This window comes from Scatophagus argus, chromosome 23, assembly GCF_020382885.2.
Source record: "Scatophagus argus isolate fScaArg1 chromosome 23, fScaArg1.pri, whole genome shotgun sequence".
NCBI lineage: Eukaryota > Metazoa > Chordata > Actinopteri > Scatophagidae > Scatophagus > Scatophagus argus.
The window spans coordinates 6,825,897-6,846,572 of NC_058515.1; the positions used below are offsets into that span (position 1 = coordinate 6,825,897).

A 20,676-nucleotide genomic window follows, 5' to 3' on the forward strand; every position below is an offset into this window, starting at 1 on the left:
TAAGCCTCCCTCAAATTAATGCAGCAAATTTGCTTTTACACCATGTACTGCAGTAAAAATGAACAAGTGTATACAAAGCTTGTTGTTGTTGTCAGCTATGACTCAGCTCCAGAGGAAGGTCGTGCTTGGAACTGTGATTGCTTTGTGAAAAAATTGCCCTCATTAAGGGGAATTAATGCCTCACAAAAGTAAATGAAGGTGCAGTGGTTTGTGTGTGTGTGTGTGTGTGTGTGTGTGTGTGTTTAAGGAAAGAAGGAAAGATTGACTCAGGTTAGAAAAACAGGAGCCTTGTTCATTTTCAGGAAAATTTGGCTTCCCCTTCCAATTCATATCCACTCAGAATTGCCGTACAGCTGCATGGTTTGTGTTCTTGAAGTATCTGTTTTTCCTTACAAGCCATCACTGAAAGTCTGCAGTGGCAAGATTGTCATATTTTGTGGTCTGTAATAATTTCTAATAAGAGTATTTGATTTAGATTTTGTTGTTTGGGGGATGGCTTCTGGAAATGAGAGGAGAGATGCGCATCCCTTGGAGCCCCGCAGAGGAAATTTGGAGCTGGCCGACTCAGTGAGTCTATGGCTGACAGCCCGATGATGACACTTTATTTTCATTTCCACTCAGGACTCACAGAGGGCCGGGAGACACTTAAAGCATTCAGCATTCTCACACAGCTCATCTGCACTGTCTCTGTGTGTGTTTTTAAGTTTATTTAGGGCATTTGGGGAAGCCATGAACTCCTGTCAATCTTTATCAGTCATCTTTAGGGATTTGTGATATGGTGGTGCACGCAATGTCTGATGCATTTTAGACGTGTGTGTGCAGGCATACACGGGAGTAAGCCCATTTATCCTGCCAGCACTTCCACCAACTGTGCATGTTGTATAGCTTTGTTGGCAGCAGACGATTAGTTGTTTTGATATCCAGATGCTGCTTGTGGTAACTGTACACCTACCTGTCCTTCTGGAGCATCAGCCTCACATCTCTGTCTGTCAGCACCTTTAGATCCATTGAGATGAGGCCTCACTGTGTTCTTAGACAGGACTTTCTTACAGTTAATATTACAGATTATTTGACATGCTGCAACATCATTCGATGATTAGAAAAACTGGACTGTATTGTACGCAGTATGTACCCAGCAGAGAGCTAAATTGGCACTCAACTTTCGTGCGGGCAGTTTTTAAAGTTCAGTGGAGCGTTTTCATCTTGATGAAACTCAGATTTTCATATTTTAATTGCGTCAGTCTTAACATTCTTTCATCTGAAATAATAAAAAAATCCCTTCGCTGTTATTTTGTTTCAAATGTACATTTTTGGAGTGTAACAACCAGAACATCTGCCCTGGCTGAGGAGTTTTATATGAACAGTGAACTTCACACATCGGACTCAGCACTATGCTCCAGACTCTAGACTTTCCATTTTGCTCTTGAATCTTTCATCCCCCTATTCTATTAGACCTGCCTCCCATCTCAACACTATCCTCATCACAGCCTTTCTATCATACCATTTTCCTTTGGTGTTGACAAGATAGGGTATCTGTGACATAAGAGCCTGTACCCGCCACGCTCGCGTGATCCAACTGTTGCAGGAATAATCCATCGTAGGTCATGCAATGCTCAAGTAAACACCAGCTTCAGACCACCAAGGCTGGCTGATAAGTTGAAAGATAGTGAAAGTGAAACCCTTGGGAGCTGTGAGGATAAAATACAGGAGAGTAGAGAAGAAACAACATTGCACTTGCAAACTTAGGGGGCAGATCAAAAGTCATGGAAGCCTCTGTGAAATTGCAGGTTAACTGACCAATGTGAAAGGTCATACAGTAAAGGTCAGTTAACCCAAATAAAATAAATGGGTTTTTTAAACTTATTTTAAATAGTATCTTTCTACACAGATTATTTTGTTGTTTTGTTGTGTGATATCCATCTGTTTCTTCCTCCACCCTGTTATGATGGATGTGAATGGAATATAATTTTTGTGGTTATAGCAGCATTTTAAAGCCCCTGATAACTTGGTTTGAAGTCTTTCAGTAGCAATAAATATTTCTGACTAGTATACAAAAAAACCCCAAAACCCTTAGTTATTATTTAAACTTTAGTTCAAGTGTGCCTTGTTAACTTGACAGGGGCAATTTCACTGGATCTGATTTCAGCCAGATACAAACATACGTACTGACCGCCTGAAAATGAGCTGCATTAACTGTCATTGTATTTCAGTGCAGGAAGACAAAGACAAACATACCACAAGAGTAAAGTGTAAGAAAAATATGTTTTTTTTTGTGTGTGTGTGTAATTAGGGGGGACTGATCTTTTGAACTATTTAAGATTTACATTAAAATTTTGTTAGCACTGTTACAAGAGAGATTACAGGGCAAATGGTCATAGCAACACAAACATGAATAATATGGAATATATTCCATAACCATATGCTGCATATATGGGAAAATATTTGAATTTCCAGCGTATAAGCAATGTGTGACCCCTATGAAAACTTAACTTTGAGGTACAGAAGTACATAAAGAAACTTTTATGTGAAATAAAAAATAATATAAAAATTTGGTAGAAGTACCTGATGTATTGCAGATATTTAAAGATTCTGTTACTTGAGTGCAGCAGCTGTGTTAGAAGATGGTTATTCAGGCCAAGATGACTATATACCAGTCTATTAAAATAGCTGACGAGTGTAATAACATTTTTGACTTGAGCACACTTGGATTTTCTCCAGTGACTTCATCTTGGCTGAGGAACGGCGATGACTGTCCTTGACCAGTTTGTGTCCCGTTATATAGCACTGCATGTCTAAATCAATCTAAACACACACCGCGCACACACACACGCACACTAAGCATACTGGCTCACACATCCCTGGTCATGTCATCCGTTAGCAGCAGGTATAGGATTACACATGATTTCAACGTGACATCCAATAGCCACAGAAATCTTCAACACAGATAAAGTATTTCATTTGAACTTGAACAAGAGAGGGATCATTTGATGTTAATCATGCAGCGTATGTCCCATTTGCCTTCTGGCATCCAGGTTGACTGTTTCTTCCAGTGACCAGAAATGCTTTTGCAACTATTTCAACAACTCAAGCACTCCAGTGCACACACAGAAGAAGAAGGAATAGGCACACACACAGGTCTATGTGATACTACTCATGTCACCTTCAGTATTCTTGGTGCAATATTCACCAAACACTCCCTTGGTAGGCTTCATAAGCATCTGCTGGCTGATCCCCATGAAGGATTCGTTCTGCCACGTGTCCAAGTCCTCACTTTCTTCAGTGTCCATCTAGATGCCAGCGAGTCACTTTTCAAAAAGATAGATCAGGAATCTACCAGCCTGAAAGATCACATTAGTTTGTCCTGTAGTATCTACTATATATAGCACAGCACAGGTTGATTTGCTGGCCTCTGTATCGAAGTATTTCAAGGTCTAATTAGGGATATTGACCTACTACCCAGAGTACTTAGGTCAGAAGCTTAAATCATTTAATGAGTGTGGCCAATCAATGTTTGCTAGGTTAGGCTAATGCTTTCCACTCTGCATGCATATGCTGAGTGGATTAATTAACTCTTGGCCCTGGTGTTGGCATTTCTTCAACAATGACTACTTACTACTTACCGCTTGTGCAAATCAGATTTTACAAACCACACCTAACATAATCTAATGGTTCTCTTGGAGTACAGGTGGAAGATAATACAGGGTGACTAAACTGTTGGATTAAGATAGCCAGCTTGTTATGAGAATTAAATTGGATTTTATTTATTTGGTGGGTTCTGAAACCGCTGTGCATGCCGGAAGACTATGCCAAGATATAACGTGGTTAACACTCAAAAGAAACCATTCATTTCCACTGTGGATTACACTTCAGCCTGGCCAAGCCAAGCTCATCCTAGTGTTTCCCTTTTTCATTTTCAAGACATGAAATTGTTGGATTGTTCTCAATTTTTTCTTGTTAAGATTGTAAAGTTACCCAGAAGTAACACACGCTCGCGTGCAAGCGAAGGTTGTGTTGCTAGAAATGTCCTCAGCCTTGCAGTAAGGGTTTCTGATAGAGCCGTCAGGATGGCCGTCTGTGCCAATTTAACTCGCAGCATAAAGTGATGGTACTGGGCCAATCGATTGGCTTATTACTTACCTCCCCTCATCAGGGAGTGTGTTCTGCTTCCATCACAACCGCAGTCAGTACTGCGGGGAGGATAATTGCAGTGTGTAGCACACAGGGTGGGTCTCAAGTATCCCAGCACTCAGCCTGTTGCCAGAGGAAAACACATTGATCTCCGAAGGTGATGAAAAGGCTCTCTCAAAGGCCCTGCTTCCTCCTCAGGAGCGTTCCAGCCTCTACACTGAACCGGAGCAAAAGCGTAGATGATCCATGCATGCCTGCCAGCCATGGTCGTATTCGTGTCGTTTGTCTTCTACAAGCAAGTGTGTGTGTGTTTGACAAAGAACTAGAGAAGAGCTCCTGGTACTATAATCATTTTCAGTCCCTGAAACACGGTGTGTTCTATGTTTAATGCATGAATGTGTGTGTCTTTGTTTAGTAGTGTAAATAAAACACAACTGCATGACTGCAAGTACTCAATCAATAAAGAGACTCTCAACTGCAAAAACAGTTATTTTGTCTGCAATTAGTGCAACACTGGACAAGTCTGTTTTACTTCTGTGGTTCGGGGAGAGAAAGATGCATTTTTAATACCAGTTCCATTCTGCTTGATGCAGTGTTAATGGAGCCTGCAGCGACAGATGAATTCCTTGCATCCTAATGGATTGACTCGTGGTTTAATGAACTGATAACTGGCATTTGGACAAACACAGCACAGGACTCAACCATCACACACAGGCACAAAATTGCCACATTCATCAGGGATGGGTGGAGAAATGAATTCATTTTGAGCTGATAATATCCTCTGACCACTACTGAGTGTACGCACATAGACATTCATAGCAAGTATGCATCATTAGTTTTTTTTTTTTTTTAATCAGCTGCTGCTCTCTGCTTCATAATGAATGCTGTTTCATGTAATTAGTTTTAGATTCCTGTTGGGTGATGTCTTGAGATTATCTGACATTAACAAGTGCCCTATTGGTACTGTGAATTAGTTTTTACTTTAACGTGACGGCAACACTTGCATGGACTCTTGTGCATTTCAGAACTCAGTGTTTTCATGTTTTCTTCTAATTGAAAACTGCAGAACTGATTTTCATTAGTGTTTGTGGAGCAGGCGTCACTGCTCATTACCCCTCATGACTGTTCGTTAAATTTAATTCAGCCCCTAATCAGTGAGATGTCTTACGGCTGTTGTATAAATCAAACCGTAAATTTCCAGCTAATCAATCATACTCTCTTGAGGAGCAATGTAAACACATGTCAATCTACATAAACCAATGCATTTATTACAACAAAATACATGTACATTCTTTAAGAAAGCACTGTTACGCTGTATGTATAAATTGGGGAGGGTATGTGTGTGTGTGTGCGCACTATAGAGAATACAGCAGAATCTATTATGTGGTGACAAAATAAGTGGAGCAAGAGTACAATGAGTAAATGTAAAAATCAGGCACAAAGGTTTCTTTTCTGGGCAACAGATTAAATATAATTGCAAGGAATTATTTAGGAAATGGCTATAATCATCATATTTATTCAGGAAATGGTGGCATTGGAGCAAAGTGCAGTTGGAAATAAGGATAATGAAGATACATGCCCCGAGAATCAAAGAATAATGTGATACATGCTTTAGAACATTGTTTTTCTAGGTCAAGTTGGGATTCAAATGTGGATCTTGGGAAAATTAAAATAGACCTTGAAGTTTTCTGCAGATTCTTGAGTTTATAATGTGTTGCCAAAAGTCCTCTAGAGTGTGTTGTAACATTTTGATTTAAAACTATAGGCTAGCAGCTTAGCACTCCTTAAACAAGTTAACAAACTACGATACAAGTCTGTGTTATAATCCACAATTTATTTTTGGCTTGCAAGAAGAATAATCCAAACAGCATGGCTCCTATTTAAAGGCTGTTAAAGAACCACTGCCGTTAAACAAGGTTGATGATAGGGTTGCTCTTTGTAAATGGCTTAGCATTACATACTAACCATGCTGTAGTCTGCTCCTATTCTCAGATTGCAGGAATGTGGAAACTTACCTCTAAGTTCCAGGAGTTGACCTTCCATTGACACAATGTGAAGCTGACTTCATATAACTCACAAACACAGGCTACATATTGCAGGTTATTGTTCATATTTGAATTCGAAAAATAAACTTTCACTTACTACGAGAGACTACTTTCACTTGCCCTCTTTCAAAGTTTGCTCAGCCATTAAATAGATGTTCATTTATTTTGGCAAATAAGCACATAGAGGTTAACTTGGTCAAGTGAACAAATTTTAGACCGGAAGAGTCCATCAGTCATGCTACAAACATTTGGAAAGCAATATAGTAATTCAAGTGCCAGCATCAGGTCCTGGAGTCTTGCATGGGACTGAAATCTTGTGACTAGAGTACAAACTCTTTGTTCTGCTTTCTGTCTTTTCAACTCTCCTTAAATTTGAAGGGTTTGAGGAAGCTAATGGATTAGTAAAAGTAGTTTAAAAGGTCAGCTGGAGTACTGCAAGGGCTTCCTTTACAGAGCCAGGTTGGCGGGTCACGAGTTCAAGGGGACTTTCCTTTCCATACAATACCTAGTGACTGATGGCATCAAGACTGGAGCTGGTGGAGACGCAGCTCAGATCTTTATCTCACTGTACTGTTATCTGCAGACTGTGTTTGGCCTTCAACAGTTTTGAATTGAAAGTTTGTGCCAGAGAGACACAGATGCAGTTTAACTTTTGTAATCCCAAAGACCTGGGAGATGAGTGAGTAGTTCAATAAACTGTGCATGTACTAAATGGGTTTAATCAGCAGCACACAACTTCTTAGAGGATAATAAACTGAAACAATGTAGTGTTCTCTAACCAACAGCACTTGGATCTCAGGGGTACATCTGCAGTTTGTTGGGGACATGGGAAGATTATGAGGTCAAATAAGAGCAGGTAGGCCCTCGTGAGAACTAGTTAACAGAGCTGGGAAGTTAGTGATTGATAAATGGTTGAAAAAGATGGAGTAATGGATTAACAGTTCAAATAGTGAGCTGTAATAATGCACTAATAGTTACAATAATTTAACAAAGTAATCAGAACTATTTTTTGAAATAGAAAGTTTGAAGGTATGCATGAATGGCTGAAATAAATGCTGTCGTTTAGGAAGAGGTTAGTTAAGTTTCTAATGTGACAGCAAAGTTGGGCAAAAAATTTTGTCAACCGCTGAACATTTGCATGGGAGACGGGAATAATTATATTGTTTCAAAGTAATCTTCACTCCTGTCTGTCAGGTTGGAATAAGCCTCTCAGTTTCTTGAGGAGAGTAAAAATGCAGACATGACATTATATGAGTGAGTGTATTTTTTTCTTTTTTCAGTGCACATATTCCATAGTTGTGCTGACGAGGCTCTCTGTTTAAACTGTCAGATTTTGCAATTCATATTTTGACAACAATACACATCCCTTTGAAGAGCAAGAGATCAGATCACAGATGAGACTCATTCTGAAATTGCGGTCCAATTTTCTTTTTTTTTTCCCTTGGACAGTGGATCCAGTGTTGCATGAATTAGCATTTTATGTATTGATTTATTCATTGTCATGCATAGTAATAAGTATCTTGGATCCAAATGGTTTCTCTTTGCCAGACATTTCCACAAAAATGTACTTGTAAAGTAACAAATGATTGTACAGTAGAAAGCCAGCTTTTGTGCAGCTTTTGTGCTTCTTTAGCTCTGTTGACCTGGATACTGGTAACTGTTGCCAGGCTTAATAAACTCATCCATCCATGTTGTAGGATTAAATGGACTATATTAAATCTGTTTTGACTAAATCTTTGCCCATGAAGACATTGAACATGAGATTTTTTGAGAAATATTCTGAATATTTCAGTCTACCAAACTCTAAGGTCCAAATTCTGAACCCAGCTGGGAGCCACCTTTAGACTGCCCAATAGATCCAAAAACAGCTTCTTCCCAAAAGCAATAACCACTTCGAATTCTCATATGCACTGATTCCATAGTCCATTCACCTCAACCTTAATTTTTTACCTCCTGTGCAATACCTCTCTACGTGCATTATCCCACTCCCACTATATATATATATATATACTGTATCTATTTAACACTGTACATAGCACCATATCTATTTTTATACTATTTTGTTTATTCTTACTTTATTCACTGTTTGCACTGTGGAGTTGGCTTTTAATCTCATTGTACATGTGTATAGTGACAATAAAGGCATTCTATTCTATTCTACTCTATGTATTACATATGTTGCCCAGTTCATCATTTAATTCTAATATTGTGATAAAATTGAACACAGATTTGAAAACCTTTTAAACGATTTTTCAAAGACATTGTCGGTTTAATAGTGAAGAAGTTTATTACGTCATGATGGAACCTGACAATCGGAACAAACATGCAGGATACATTTAAAACTCAGAACTGAAAGCAAATTCTATTCATATAACAGAAAATAAAATATGTTGAGTCAGACCTTCTCTGAAATGACTCCAAAACATTTTAAGAACCATGTCATTCAAAGACACTTTTGACCTTTGGAGCCCCGTATACCCTTGGCTTAAAATTCACCATAACTGAACCAAACACAAGCAAATTATGTCAGTCTCTGAAAACATTGGCATTGTAGGCATTTTTCCACTGTGACGTTTCTCACAAAAATTCATGCTGGAAATTATATTTTTATAACTCATGTGTAAACAGTAAGGTCAGCATGTGATAGGCTGGTTGTTTACAATTTAGCATGACTACAATAAAAAGTAGTTTTAAAATTTACTGTGGAAAAGTAGTGTATAGTCGTAGCAGTGAATCAAACATGGAAAATGTAGTGAGCTAAGCTACCAGTTAATCTACATTAAATGAAGCTTCACTACACTGAAACTACCGCCAAAGAGAAATGTAGCAACTTAAGCTAGAGAGTGCCTGTGTGCACATGGTTATGCTCAACTGAGACTCGGGCACTTGCAGGACTAACCATAAATTAACTTAAAATTATAATTCTCAACAATAATTCTCAATACTCAAACCACAGTTGCAAAAGAGTAAAGATCCTGACTCCCTTGGGATTAATTCCTCTGCATCCTCACCCTCTGCTATCTTTCTATCAAGTAAACTCAAGCTTGCGTGATGGTAATTTAATTCTTCTAATTGCCCGTCTTCTTGTTCTGAATATTTGTTTTCATTCTCATTCTCAGTTTTCCTTTTCAACTGGTAACATTTAGGGTAGAAATTTAACATATAGATTATATGATTATCATTCTCACTCGAAGAAACATGTGAATTTATCGGCTTTACCCTGAAAGGTGCAATTGGGTTTGCTGAGAAGTCTAAACCCAGTTCTCTTCAAACCTGATTTATTTTGGAGGTTGGAGCCGGTACCCAGTTTGCTATTTTTGGCACGACTTTTATTCTGACGAATAGCTGTATTACTTTGGGAGAGAAGCAATGAGTGGTCTGATTATGTATATCAAGCTCTAAAACAATGCTGGTATTGTAAATGAGTCAGACCGTGGCTGGTTCGCTTAAAACTGACTGATTTGGAGGAGAAGAGAAAGAGAAGCGGAGGTGCAGTTCTGTTAGCTGTTCAGGGCCAATCAATATTTTATGGATAATGGGTAGTGGTAAAATGCAATTTTGACTGAAAAACTTGAAGTACAAACAAGAAACGTATTTTGTTAAGCAATACATAACTTTGAAATAATGTTGTAATGAACAACATGAGCAAAAACATTCAAAAACAATACATGGGATATTTTTCCACCAAATGGCATTAAAATGACATTGCTATCAACATTTTGGGCAAAATCATTTTGTGGGCTTATAAAAAATATCATGTTTGACTATTTCTGAAAAAGCGGAAAATGAATAAATGCTAAGGCTTGAAAGCATTGTGTTGATGGTTTCATGCTGCTCTTACAGCTAAACTGATGTCGCTCACATCACAATCTATTATCAACACATTAAGAGATACAGTGATGACCTTTTAAGAAGTTGACTGTTATCATATGACCTGAAGTAATTATGATATCCCATATTCAGTAGTCAAAATTGACCTGTAGTGTCCAATTTATCATTGAAGCCATGATATTATTGAAACTCTCTAACATGAAAGTTGGCAGCACTGGTTTTCAACATCTCTCATTTGGTGTTGGCAGTCTGTTGCAGAATATGTGAGCTGTCTTTTTCTGTAATTATTACACTTATCATGTTTCTAGTAGTTAGCAGTTTTTACACTTATCTTGTCTGTAGTAGTTAAATCTGAGTTGCCTCAAAACTGAGAATGCACAGCTATGCTAGCAGCTGATGAGGCTCATGTTTAGCAGGGTCACCATCTTAGTTTTGCATGTTATAACATTTACTAATTAGCATTAAACACAAAGTTCAGCTGAGGCTTGTGGGAATGTCATTATTTGGAAAATACATTTTTTTGTCATTGTCTGTACTAAATTTCATGGTGGTCCATCCAATTTTACTCAAAACCACAAATGAAATCATTGTGGTGGCAGTAGAGGAAAAGTCAGGGCTCACCAATGGCATTTGGGTTCATCCTCTGGGGATCATGAACGTTTGTACAAAGTTTCATGATAAACCATCCAGTAGTTGTAGTGATATTTAAATCACAGACTGACAAACCAACTTTTCCATCCACAGGGAAATGTGAAGCCAAACAGCACTTACATTGAAGCCTTTTCTCTCTGGTCTGAACTGCTTCTTTCCAAAATACAAAGCCACCAAATAACAGAATGTAAAAACACAATGCATAACACCAGAGGGTCGGTTTGTTATGTCTGACCAAAAACTTTGTCTGACCAAACACTTGAATGAACATCAAGTCTACTTTGATTTATTTCACTTTCAGACTCATGAGCTGTTGAAAAGGTTGAAAAGGTTGAAAAGGTTTCAACAGATTGTTCATTGTTGTTGACCCTCATCATGAATTCCCTGCCACATTTTTTTCTGAAGCCACTGTTCCATGACCATTCTTGGGATGCTGTGAGAAAACAGCAGGCCAGCACACTGTTTTTGAACAAGAATGATGTTATGCCTTGACAGGGAGCTTAAGATCTCCCAGTACTTCAGGACACAATTTGAATATTATTCATTTTATTTATGTCCAGAGGTCTTACAGTATGTGGTCACTTTTTTGTCTTAATTGATTAAAAAACCATCTGAAAACCTGTTTTGACTAGTCCTAATAGACTTTAAGTTATTCTTTCATTTTAGTTTCATGAACTGGAATTATAGTATTTTCCTTGACCTCTATTCTGCAAAGTTTTTAGTGTTACTGGTACATTTGGGTTGCACAAGAATCTCTCCTCACATACTAAATTCAGTATGAAAAATATTGAGATCAATATAGTGAATTATGATGATATCTGAAAATAATGTAGGGTATTTTGTCTGGATCACCAGCTCCCATGTGGGGAGTGTTTTCTCAGCAGCTGTCAAAAATATACCACCGAAATCAGGAGGATGTCGTATTGTGGCAGAAAGTATTCCTCTCCGAGGTGTCAAGTGTCATTTCAAAGTGAGTAATAATGAAGTGACTGCCAAGTGCAGTAAACCCCCTCCTGTTTCTTTTAAAACCTTAAAAAACAAATCTATGGAGAAACCAGGGTTGATGTGAATCATGGTAAAGTGAGAGTCAAACTCCACCTGTGGTTACATACTTTAAAATGTTCCTAGGCCTTTCACTGGCAGCGCTTGACATTATCCTGGAAAACATCCAAAAGGAACAGAGATGGAGGCTGAAGTGGAGCCAAACAGTGGGATCAAATTGAGGACTAAGCATCATACAAAGATTTCTACAACATAATTCTTCATTTTGCACCCCAGTAACACATCTGGAGTGTCCTAAATCAGCCAAACACTGCGTAAAAGGCATTGTTCTTTTTATTTTTTTATAGACGGCAATCACAGAGGCTCCAGAGTGTAGGAAGGCTAAAGGAAGATGTATTCGATGATATGCTAATGCATAAAGGGAGAACTTGTTGTACAGGCTGAGGGGTTGGAGGTCATATAATGAGTGTTTAAATTAGTAAATCGTACAGTTGTTTGTGTGATTCCTCCTGTTTTTTTTTTTTCTGGGGGGAGGGGGGGATTGGTACTTGCTAACAAAAGCCCAGTGCCACAGAGGCATCACTCGGACCAACTTTTAACAGCCAGGCAATTAATGTCAAGTTGTGTCTGTTCAGAAACTTTCACCAGTCCAATTAAATTACTGTAATTATCTTGAACCTTTAACATGATGACAGAATGCTCTTCTTTGACAGCATGGGGGTCAAAGGAGCTTTCAAAATGATTTGCGTAATAACTCTTCACAGTATTGTTGCTGTCTGACATTGGATCTGGATGTTTCCTGTGATCAGAAAATTGCTCCTCTTGGTTACGTTGCCTTCCAGTCATTTTAATCCAGACAGCTCTTTTAATGTTAAATGGAAAGAACAATTTACCTTCCTAGATATTATGTATTCCATTGCTCTGACGTGTCCTCCTCAAATGTGAAGAATTCCCATGTACTATTGTTTGACTATGCAACTGCAATGTTTAATTTCCAACTAGTCTAAAAGTCAAAGCTTTATGCACATAAGTTTTTGGCTGGAGAGTAAACAAATGCCTGAAAATTTGTTTCCAGCTCCAAACCTCAGGAAAAAAAACTTTTCAGGGAGGAGGAGGTCATATTAGGGAGGATGTTCCCAATCGCCAAACTGAGAACTACCTGCATACAATACAGTCCTGTCAGGTCTTCAACATATAAAACCTGACAAACCGTGTAATTGTTTTACTCCTCCAGCTGAGCTGTAGCAGATTGATGGTGTTGACAGGAAAATGGCAAGCAGAAAAACACTGTCTAGATAAACAAATTAAAAAGCAGGGCATCTGCGCTGAAGGGAAAAACAGAAGAAAGGGAAAAGAAACAGGGATGTCAACATGAAGCACACTTTTCAAGCAAGACTGTGTGTTTCTTTTTTCCTACCTCAGCTTATGTATACATAGAACCTAAATACTTCATGAATCTTAAGATTTTTAGGTGTTTGTCGTCCAATGAGAGTAGTTTACAGTGGCTCCTCCTCATCCTGCTGTAGGTTGGTTTGACTGTGAGAATAATTGAAGAATATGAAACTTAAACAAACAAAAGACAATCAAATTACTGACTAAAATGTATTATATTCTTCTTTTTTGCAGGACCTCCAGGAAAGCGAGGAAGAAGAGGCCGCAATGGAGAACCTGGTATGTGTATTTGTGTGTGTGTATGGAGGTCGGACATCAGCAAATCATCCTGCACTCACAATCATGTAAAACTACACTGTATATCTTTGGAGGCCAAAATAGGTTATAGATGTGTAATTTGTGGCCTGGTGGTTTCAGTGTTCACTTGGATTGTTTCAGCTTCAGTCTCTATAGAAACACTAGATTTTCACAGTAAAATCAGGACACCAAGAAGTTTGAGAAAGTGAAAAAGTAATCCACAAATTTGTTCATCCGAATCTAAATTATGAGATGCTCAATACCTCCTATGCTGAAATTAGACATGAAGTACTTGTTCAGCTTCAGTGTATATGTAATAGCCTGCTTTGCCTCCACAAATTCAGCAACAAGTAGTTGTAATGTATTCAAGATCTCCAGTTTACTCTCCCTCCTCCCACACACTCTCTCCTGAGCTGACTCAACAAAGTTGGCCGAGCTGAGCCCTCGAGTTTCTGAGGACATGTTGTGTAGCGGCGCTCCCACAGACGGAAAGTGTCGCCACAAATTGAATTCACAGCGAGGACACGTAACTTGGCAGAGAGCTGCGTCCACACTCCAGCTCACCTGATAGCCAAAGTGATAATGGGCTGCCATCGATCCTGCGTTGGGATCCTGTGTTGCAACAGAGCCGCTTTGGTACAAAAGTATTGCCCTTGTAAAAAGAAATTAGAGAGACAAGGCAAAGCAAGGTCCCAATTTAAAGTGAGGTAGAATAATAAGGGAGCGGTTTGGTTTCACAGCCTGAGAAACAAACACTGTCTGCAAGGGGAGAAAAAAAACACCACTAAATCCAGCCAGTGTTTAGGAGTCAAACCCAATCAATTGAGGTCCGTTTTGAGTAGTACTTCCCTCATTTTTAATTTTTTTTTTTTTTCTGAAACTCATTTAGAGTCCTGTTGTGGCCATGTTCTGCATTCTGAGATGTGAATCAGTGTGGTGTGGCTCTCTGCCTTTTGTTTTTTCGAATGTACATAATACTAAACAAATCCAGTGTATGACGACGCTGAAAAAAAAAGAGAAATCGAATGACAGACAATAGTTCAATGTTCTGGTTTGCTGCAGATCTGAAGTACCGCCAACCTTTGTTTATGCAGTGCTTAACTTTCCAATAAACATCCACTGTGCCAGTGTATTTCAAATGGCACCATTGTGCATAGACGGTTTTTTTTCTCTCTCTCTGCTCAACCAGAGCAAATGTGGATGGCTTCCTCTTGACAAATCAATTGGAAACAAGCAAGCTATCCTACCCACTCACAATGTCTGGGCTGGAGTGACACAGTGGTCTGTTAAGGGCAGACAACAGGGAACAATTCAGATGACAGGCCTTATTCTGTGTAACAGCCCAAATTACAGTACTAATTTAGACTGAAGTACGTTGTTAAATCAGACAGATGCGGCTCAAATTTGTCTACCTGAAATTAGTGCCTCATGTGCCTTTTTCCTAAATGTCATGAATTATGAAGTTAAGCAGCAGAGTTCACATCAGCTTCTTATCTGCGTGTTTACCGGATAATTTGCAGTGTCCAGTCAGGCATTTGTGGTATTTATATGACTTTACATAAGCAATGCTTGAGAAGTCCTTGTACAGAGAAAGTAATTTAAAATTTTGGCACTTTAAATGCTCTAACGGCGCTTCTGCATATTAGCGTGCAATTATAGCTCAGTTATTTCTGCTACATTTACTATTTGGATATGTTGGCGAGCATAAACAAGTGAAAACAATATTCTGTGCGAAACTCACAGGGGCCTTCAAAGCTAATAAATATGATGGTACCAGTGCTGCATTATTGGAGCCCAGTGTCAAACTCTGTTCCACAGGAGTAAAACTGGAAAAAAATATTTTGGAGACATTATTTATCCAACTGAAAAATGCAGTCCTTGACTGGCACAGGCGTGCTGCATTCTGCACTGTAAGCCTTCTGCAAATCCAATTTCCCTCTTTTAAGTTCTCAGCCCTGGTGGATGTTGAAGCGAAGCATATTTAATTCATGATTCGCTTTAACTAAAAGTAACTAAGCCGCAGCAAGTTCCCCACATATTCATAGTGAGGTATTTTGCAGTTTACTCATCTACAAAGGCAAAAGGGAAGCTTTTGCCCAGACTTGGCTGCAATTGACAGTGAGAACAAATAGGAAAAAGACATGATGATATTTACCTATGTATTAAAAATGAATGGGATGCTTCATTAGGATCTCTTGTTTGTTTACCGGTAACATATGGAAAGGAAAAATGTGGCATGACAGTTTAGGATGAAAAAGTTTTTGTAGCAGTGAAAGCCACGCTCTGAAACTGTTCTAGCAGGTGGTTAATGCTGGAAAGTGTTGGAAATTTCCTCCCATATTTTCCTTGTGTGAATAATCAGTGCTTTTTCCTCGTGAACATGCCTTCACAAAAGGAGGAATTGATGCCGGTTGAGCAATTTAACTTTACAGTGCTGCATCAGTGTCAATTATGAAGAAATGCTGTTTTTTTTAACAAGTTCCTGACTCTTCTTGAAAAACTTGAATGGAAAGCCTAGTTGTAGCTTCTCTGCAGCCTATGTTGTTTTAGAGCATTGTAACAACTTTCATCATCATGTGGGCAATCACATATCCAACACAGTGACTTCAGTAACCTGTACAACCTCTTCTGACTCTGGTTAACAAAAGCAGGACAATGACACACTGTGGAGGAAATGACTAGAGGTGTGAGAACAGAAAGTGAAACTCATTGAAACTGAGTCAATGTAGCTGGAGTTTTAGAGTGGATTATATCACATTATGTCACTGACTATTTAATTTTGCATAGATTATTTTAGGTTTATACCTTGTGTTTCTTGTGTGCTCTGCAGCATATTGCACATTTGTTCACAATTTTTTTTTTGACTTTCTGTAACTGCTGATCTCAAACTTTTCAGTGAGCCATTTGACACAGTGGGGCATGTCAAAAACACACAGTGGAACAGGTTTATTTAAAGCTAAGTTGTCTACTGTAACTCAATGACCCATAAAACAACACAACAGCAGTGCAGCACGGCAAGCCTCAAACACGCTTAAGTGCTCCAGCTGCTGGAGCTATTTGCACTTTCCCCTGATCATGAAGAAGAACACTTCAAGGACATAGGACTTGTAAAGAAAAAAAAAGATCCCTTTTTTAAGTCAAAGCAGCTGGGTACCTTTTTTTTTAAAAAAAAAAAAAAAAAAAAAAAAAGAACCCAAAGACCTAAAATGATTTGCAAGGTTCTGGGGAGCCCTTAAGTGCATTGGCACACAGACCTTGGGTAGCAGTAATTGGGAAAAAGACGAGTGTCACCTCACAAAACGTTGGGAGTATTTTTTCACAAGCAGCCGTTCTCTTGTAGCAGTGAAATTAGAGCCACTTAATGTTGTCATTTATTGGCCTAAGTGCATGGAAATGGATCTTTTGTCACTATGCTATTGTTCTAGAAATACAGGTTTGCTATACTGAAGTAGAATGTCTTCCTATTCTGGATAGCCTGTGAATGCATCACGGTAGAGATGGATCTTCTTGCAATGTTACTTTCCAAAGAAATAATTCTAAGCAAGAGTCTAATTTCCCATCTTAGTTATTTGGTTGTGGTTCTGTGGAACATTGATGATCTGTGTCTGTTTGATCACTGATTGGAAACACTCTAACCAAGTATTTTCTTTTTCCCTTTCTCTTTCAGGACCTCCTGTAAGTATGCCTGCTTCACATCTACGCTGTGATAGCTGTGTGGAGGTAAAAAAAACCAAACCAAAACAAAAAAACCCTCAGTGAAACAGAAGTGCATGATGCAGTCCAGATAATATTAATTTTCTGTTAATTTCAATGACAATTTATATGAAAGAGAAATACTGAAATAAAACTATGTGGTTGCATTACAAGATGAAGCCTTTTGTACAGTGTTAGTTAGCTTAGCTTAGCATAAACACAGGAAACAAGGAGGCACCACTAACCTGGCTCTGTACAAAGGCAACAAAATCTGCCTACTAGCAACTTTAAACTCTTGTCATCAGTCTGAGGTTCCAGGCTTTCAAGGAGACTCAGGGAAGTCATATCAACCTCTGCAAACCACAAACTGCCAATGGATTTTAAAATACAATTAGTGAAGTTCAGAGGTTCTGATTAGTGGATTTCATTGTCTGTCTTTATGATAAGCTGGTTAAGGTTCTGCTTTGGTATACAGACACACACAAGGAAGTGAAAAACATGTTGAGCTATTGATTCTATAACTGTCTTGACTTGAAAAATGATCTTTTAAATTGACAATCATCATACATGTAGCTCATGGCACAATTCAAACAGGATAAAAAAAAGGTTTGTCTCTCGTCTTTAACTGCCATGCATATTTTTTTTTTTTCAAAATAAGACCCCATGAGGAATACCAGAAGAGAAAGGACTTCTGGCTTTGGCTTCTGTTTATGTAAAACCAGGAAAGCAAACTAAAAAGTATAAAACTGTTTTTACATTTGATGAAAAAGACATCTGATTATGACAAATTTGCTACCAAAAATCTCAGTTGTACCTTGCAGTCTGACTCTATTATTAAAATAATCGCTTTATCCCTGCAATCCCCTAATAGGGACCCTTCTCCCTGTCATTTGGGCAGTCTGGTTTGTAATATCCTACCAGTCTGCATCCCTGCCAGCTCCCTGTACCCGAACAGATTATCTCACTTCATTACACTTACAGATTCACTCCCCTAAACAGATGGAAAACTTCAGAATTTCCCCAAAGATGAAGACAAACCCATACATGCATACATAAGCAGCAGGGCTTGTGACAGTTCGCCATATAACCGGGTCAAGTGGCCGCTGCGTTTGTGTGCTCTGTTAAAATTATTTATAGTCCAGAGGCAAGTGTGATCGAATAGGTATAATAGCGTGTGCCGGCTGAGCCGTAAAAGTTGTAAGTTAATCCTCAGCGTCTTCTCAGACACTCGCTCCTGGGGTTCTGGGATGTAAGTAAGTGCAGGTGGTCTCACTTCTCAGCCTCTCTCGCCAGGCCTCACGTCTGACAAATAAAATCATACTGTGAGATGTCTCCAGAGCCAACTGAAGCCCAAGGAGTGTTGTCTCTGAAATATCGGATCTGCCAGCAAATGTACAGGATGACTGTACTTTTGGGATCATTCCTTATGGTGTGACATAGTAAATCCAGTACACAAACAGTAAGTACCTGACAATGTACCAGTTGTGGCCAGCAAATCAGTCTCTGATGAAGTCATTATAGGTAGCAGAAGGTGCTGTAAATGTTTGGTCAGGTCATAGTTTTACTGTAGGCAAAGCAGAGCCCATAGCGCTAAACAAAAAAAGGCTATAATTTACAGTGCAGACTTATTTTAAGTCTGGATGACTGACGGCATTTCTAAAAACAGTCAAGTCTTCAAAAAATGCTATGATCTGACAATGACTCACCCAATAGTCAAGAAATCAGTTTCCTAAAAAAAAACAAAAAACAGCAGCAGTTTCTTTAAAAGGAGACAGTAGTAAGTGATGTCATGTGGTTTCTCATTTGGTATGCCCACCCAGGGGATGGCAGGGGACATGTCGCTATGAATATTCAACAGCTCCCTCCATCACTGTGAGAACACTGTGTATATTGTACACAGTCCTCTGAGACAAACAAACCAACCACTGCTGAAGTCATTACACATCCCTGAGACTTAACTGTTACTGAGAAACTTATGAATGGTTGCAGAGACAGAAAGAGCAAAGATCTCTTCAGTCATCAGGCAGATCCTCATTCGTTGCTTGTGATTAGACATTAGACACTGAAAAGTGATTTTATTTGTATTCCTTCATTTTTTCACCTGCTTTTGTGTCAGTATCGGATGGGATCAGGAGGTCGGCTGACATGATTTCTTCCCTGTCCTCTAGAATATCTGAAATATTATAGGCTACAGATATCGGTCAGGGTGAGTTTTTCAGCTCTTGGAGCATTTACAAGAAGATTATTTTGCTTCATCATGCCGCTGAAGCCAAAGAAATTCTTTAAGAGGGAAATGTTTTAACTGTACAGAAAATTTAGTCTGTGAAATGATGATCAAAAGCAGAAATGATCATGTCATTGCTCTTCATTTTTTATATTCTTTCTCATTTTTCTGCTGTACTTCAAGGGCTGTCCATGTCAAAACATCAACCCCAAGCACCCACCACTGTGTGTGCACACCATTTAGCACCAATCAAGCATAAAACACCATCCCTGAGGCTGCACTCGAGTACCCACTAACACCAACTGTACTTTTTCAGCACAGACGGTATGCCGTGTTGAATCAAAATTAGACAGACAGGGAAAGAAACTATCCACCTCTGAAATCTGGTTAAAGGGAAAGAGAAATATTTGAAAATGATGCAATATTCAAAATACAGCATTCACAGTCCAGTGTGGTGCATGTCTCTGTTTCGAGTCAGGCAGCTTGCAGTACAGCACATGTGTCCTTGCAACGCATGTTAGCACAAGGTAAATAAAGCTGGTGTTATGTCTGTACAAGCAGTTTCCACCTACCTGCTTCATCAGCTGAGATTCCAGCCACAAAGGCTGAGGATGATCCGTCACAACACATGAATTATGTAGCTGCATTACAGGGATTAGAGGCCGTGTTAGGGTGAAGCAAAGGAGCCAAGGTGCCCTCAACCCTTCGTCTTTCATCTGTTATGCACCACAGCTCTACACCTGTTAATAAAACATATTCTAGCTGGACTTTGATCACTTTCACCCTACAGAAGTGAAGAAGGTTCCAGATTATCAAGAGCGAGACTCCAGTTGAAAGAAGCTGCCATATGCTCTGATATTGTGTTCATTTACAGTTTTGCTCTGTTGCATGTTGTGAGTTTGAAACAGGAAAAGCCCATTAACAGCTTCACATCAAAGCGCATGTGAAACTGTGCACTCTGTGTGTTCACATCAGAGGGCATGAGCACAGTCTCACTGAGGATTTGGCACTGAAGAGGCCCACTGAGAGCTGCAACTGGCTCTATCTGACATGACAGCGTTTATTTGGACTCATCAGGGCAGTGGTGCCTGAGGAGACCTACTGTCACTCGATGTGACAACATTAAGAGTTTGACCTTTTCGATGTCCGTACTCTGCTCATGATGTGCCCATCCACAGCACTTTTCCGCTCTCAATTGACGAGAGGCAGCGCTCGAGCCAACTGTGAGGTTTAGTCTCAGTGATTTGAAGCGGTCAATAGTGCACTTTGGTTGGTCGAGTAGAGTGAATACTCGCTGGGGAAACTGACTGTCACTACCTTTGAGGGGTAGGAGAATCAGCGCAGTATGAATGCGATGCTCGCAGTTGGAGAAAAAGTACAACAGGTTTTTGATTGAGAGGAATTTTCCTCCGA

General features: G+C 39.2%; 1 protein-coding gene across 9 annotated transcripts in view; it reads left to right on the forward strand.

The window, feature by feature from the left end:
* Positions 1–20,676, forward strand: part of LOC124054535 (collagen alpha-1(XXV) chain) — a 137,114-nt gene that overhangs the window by 62,994 nt on the left and 53,444 nt on the right. For all 9 annotated transcript variants that reach the window (XM_046380661.1, XM_046380659.1, XM_046380664.1 and 6 more), the window contains exons 3-4: positions 13,284–13,328; positions 17,014–17,021. In XM_046380661.1, coding sequence (XP_046236617.1) covers positions 13,284–13,328; positions 17,014–17,021 — 53 coding nt within the window. The remainder of the gene's footprint in view (positions 1–13,283; positions 13,329–17,013; positions 17,022–20,676) is intronic.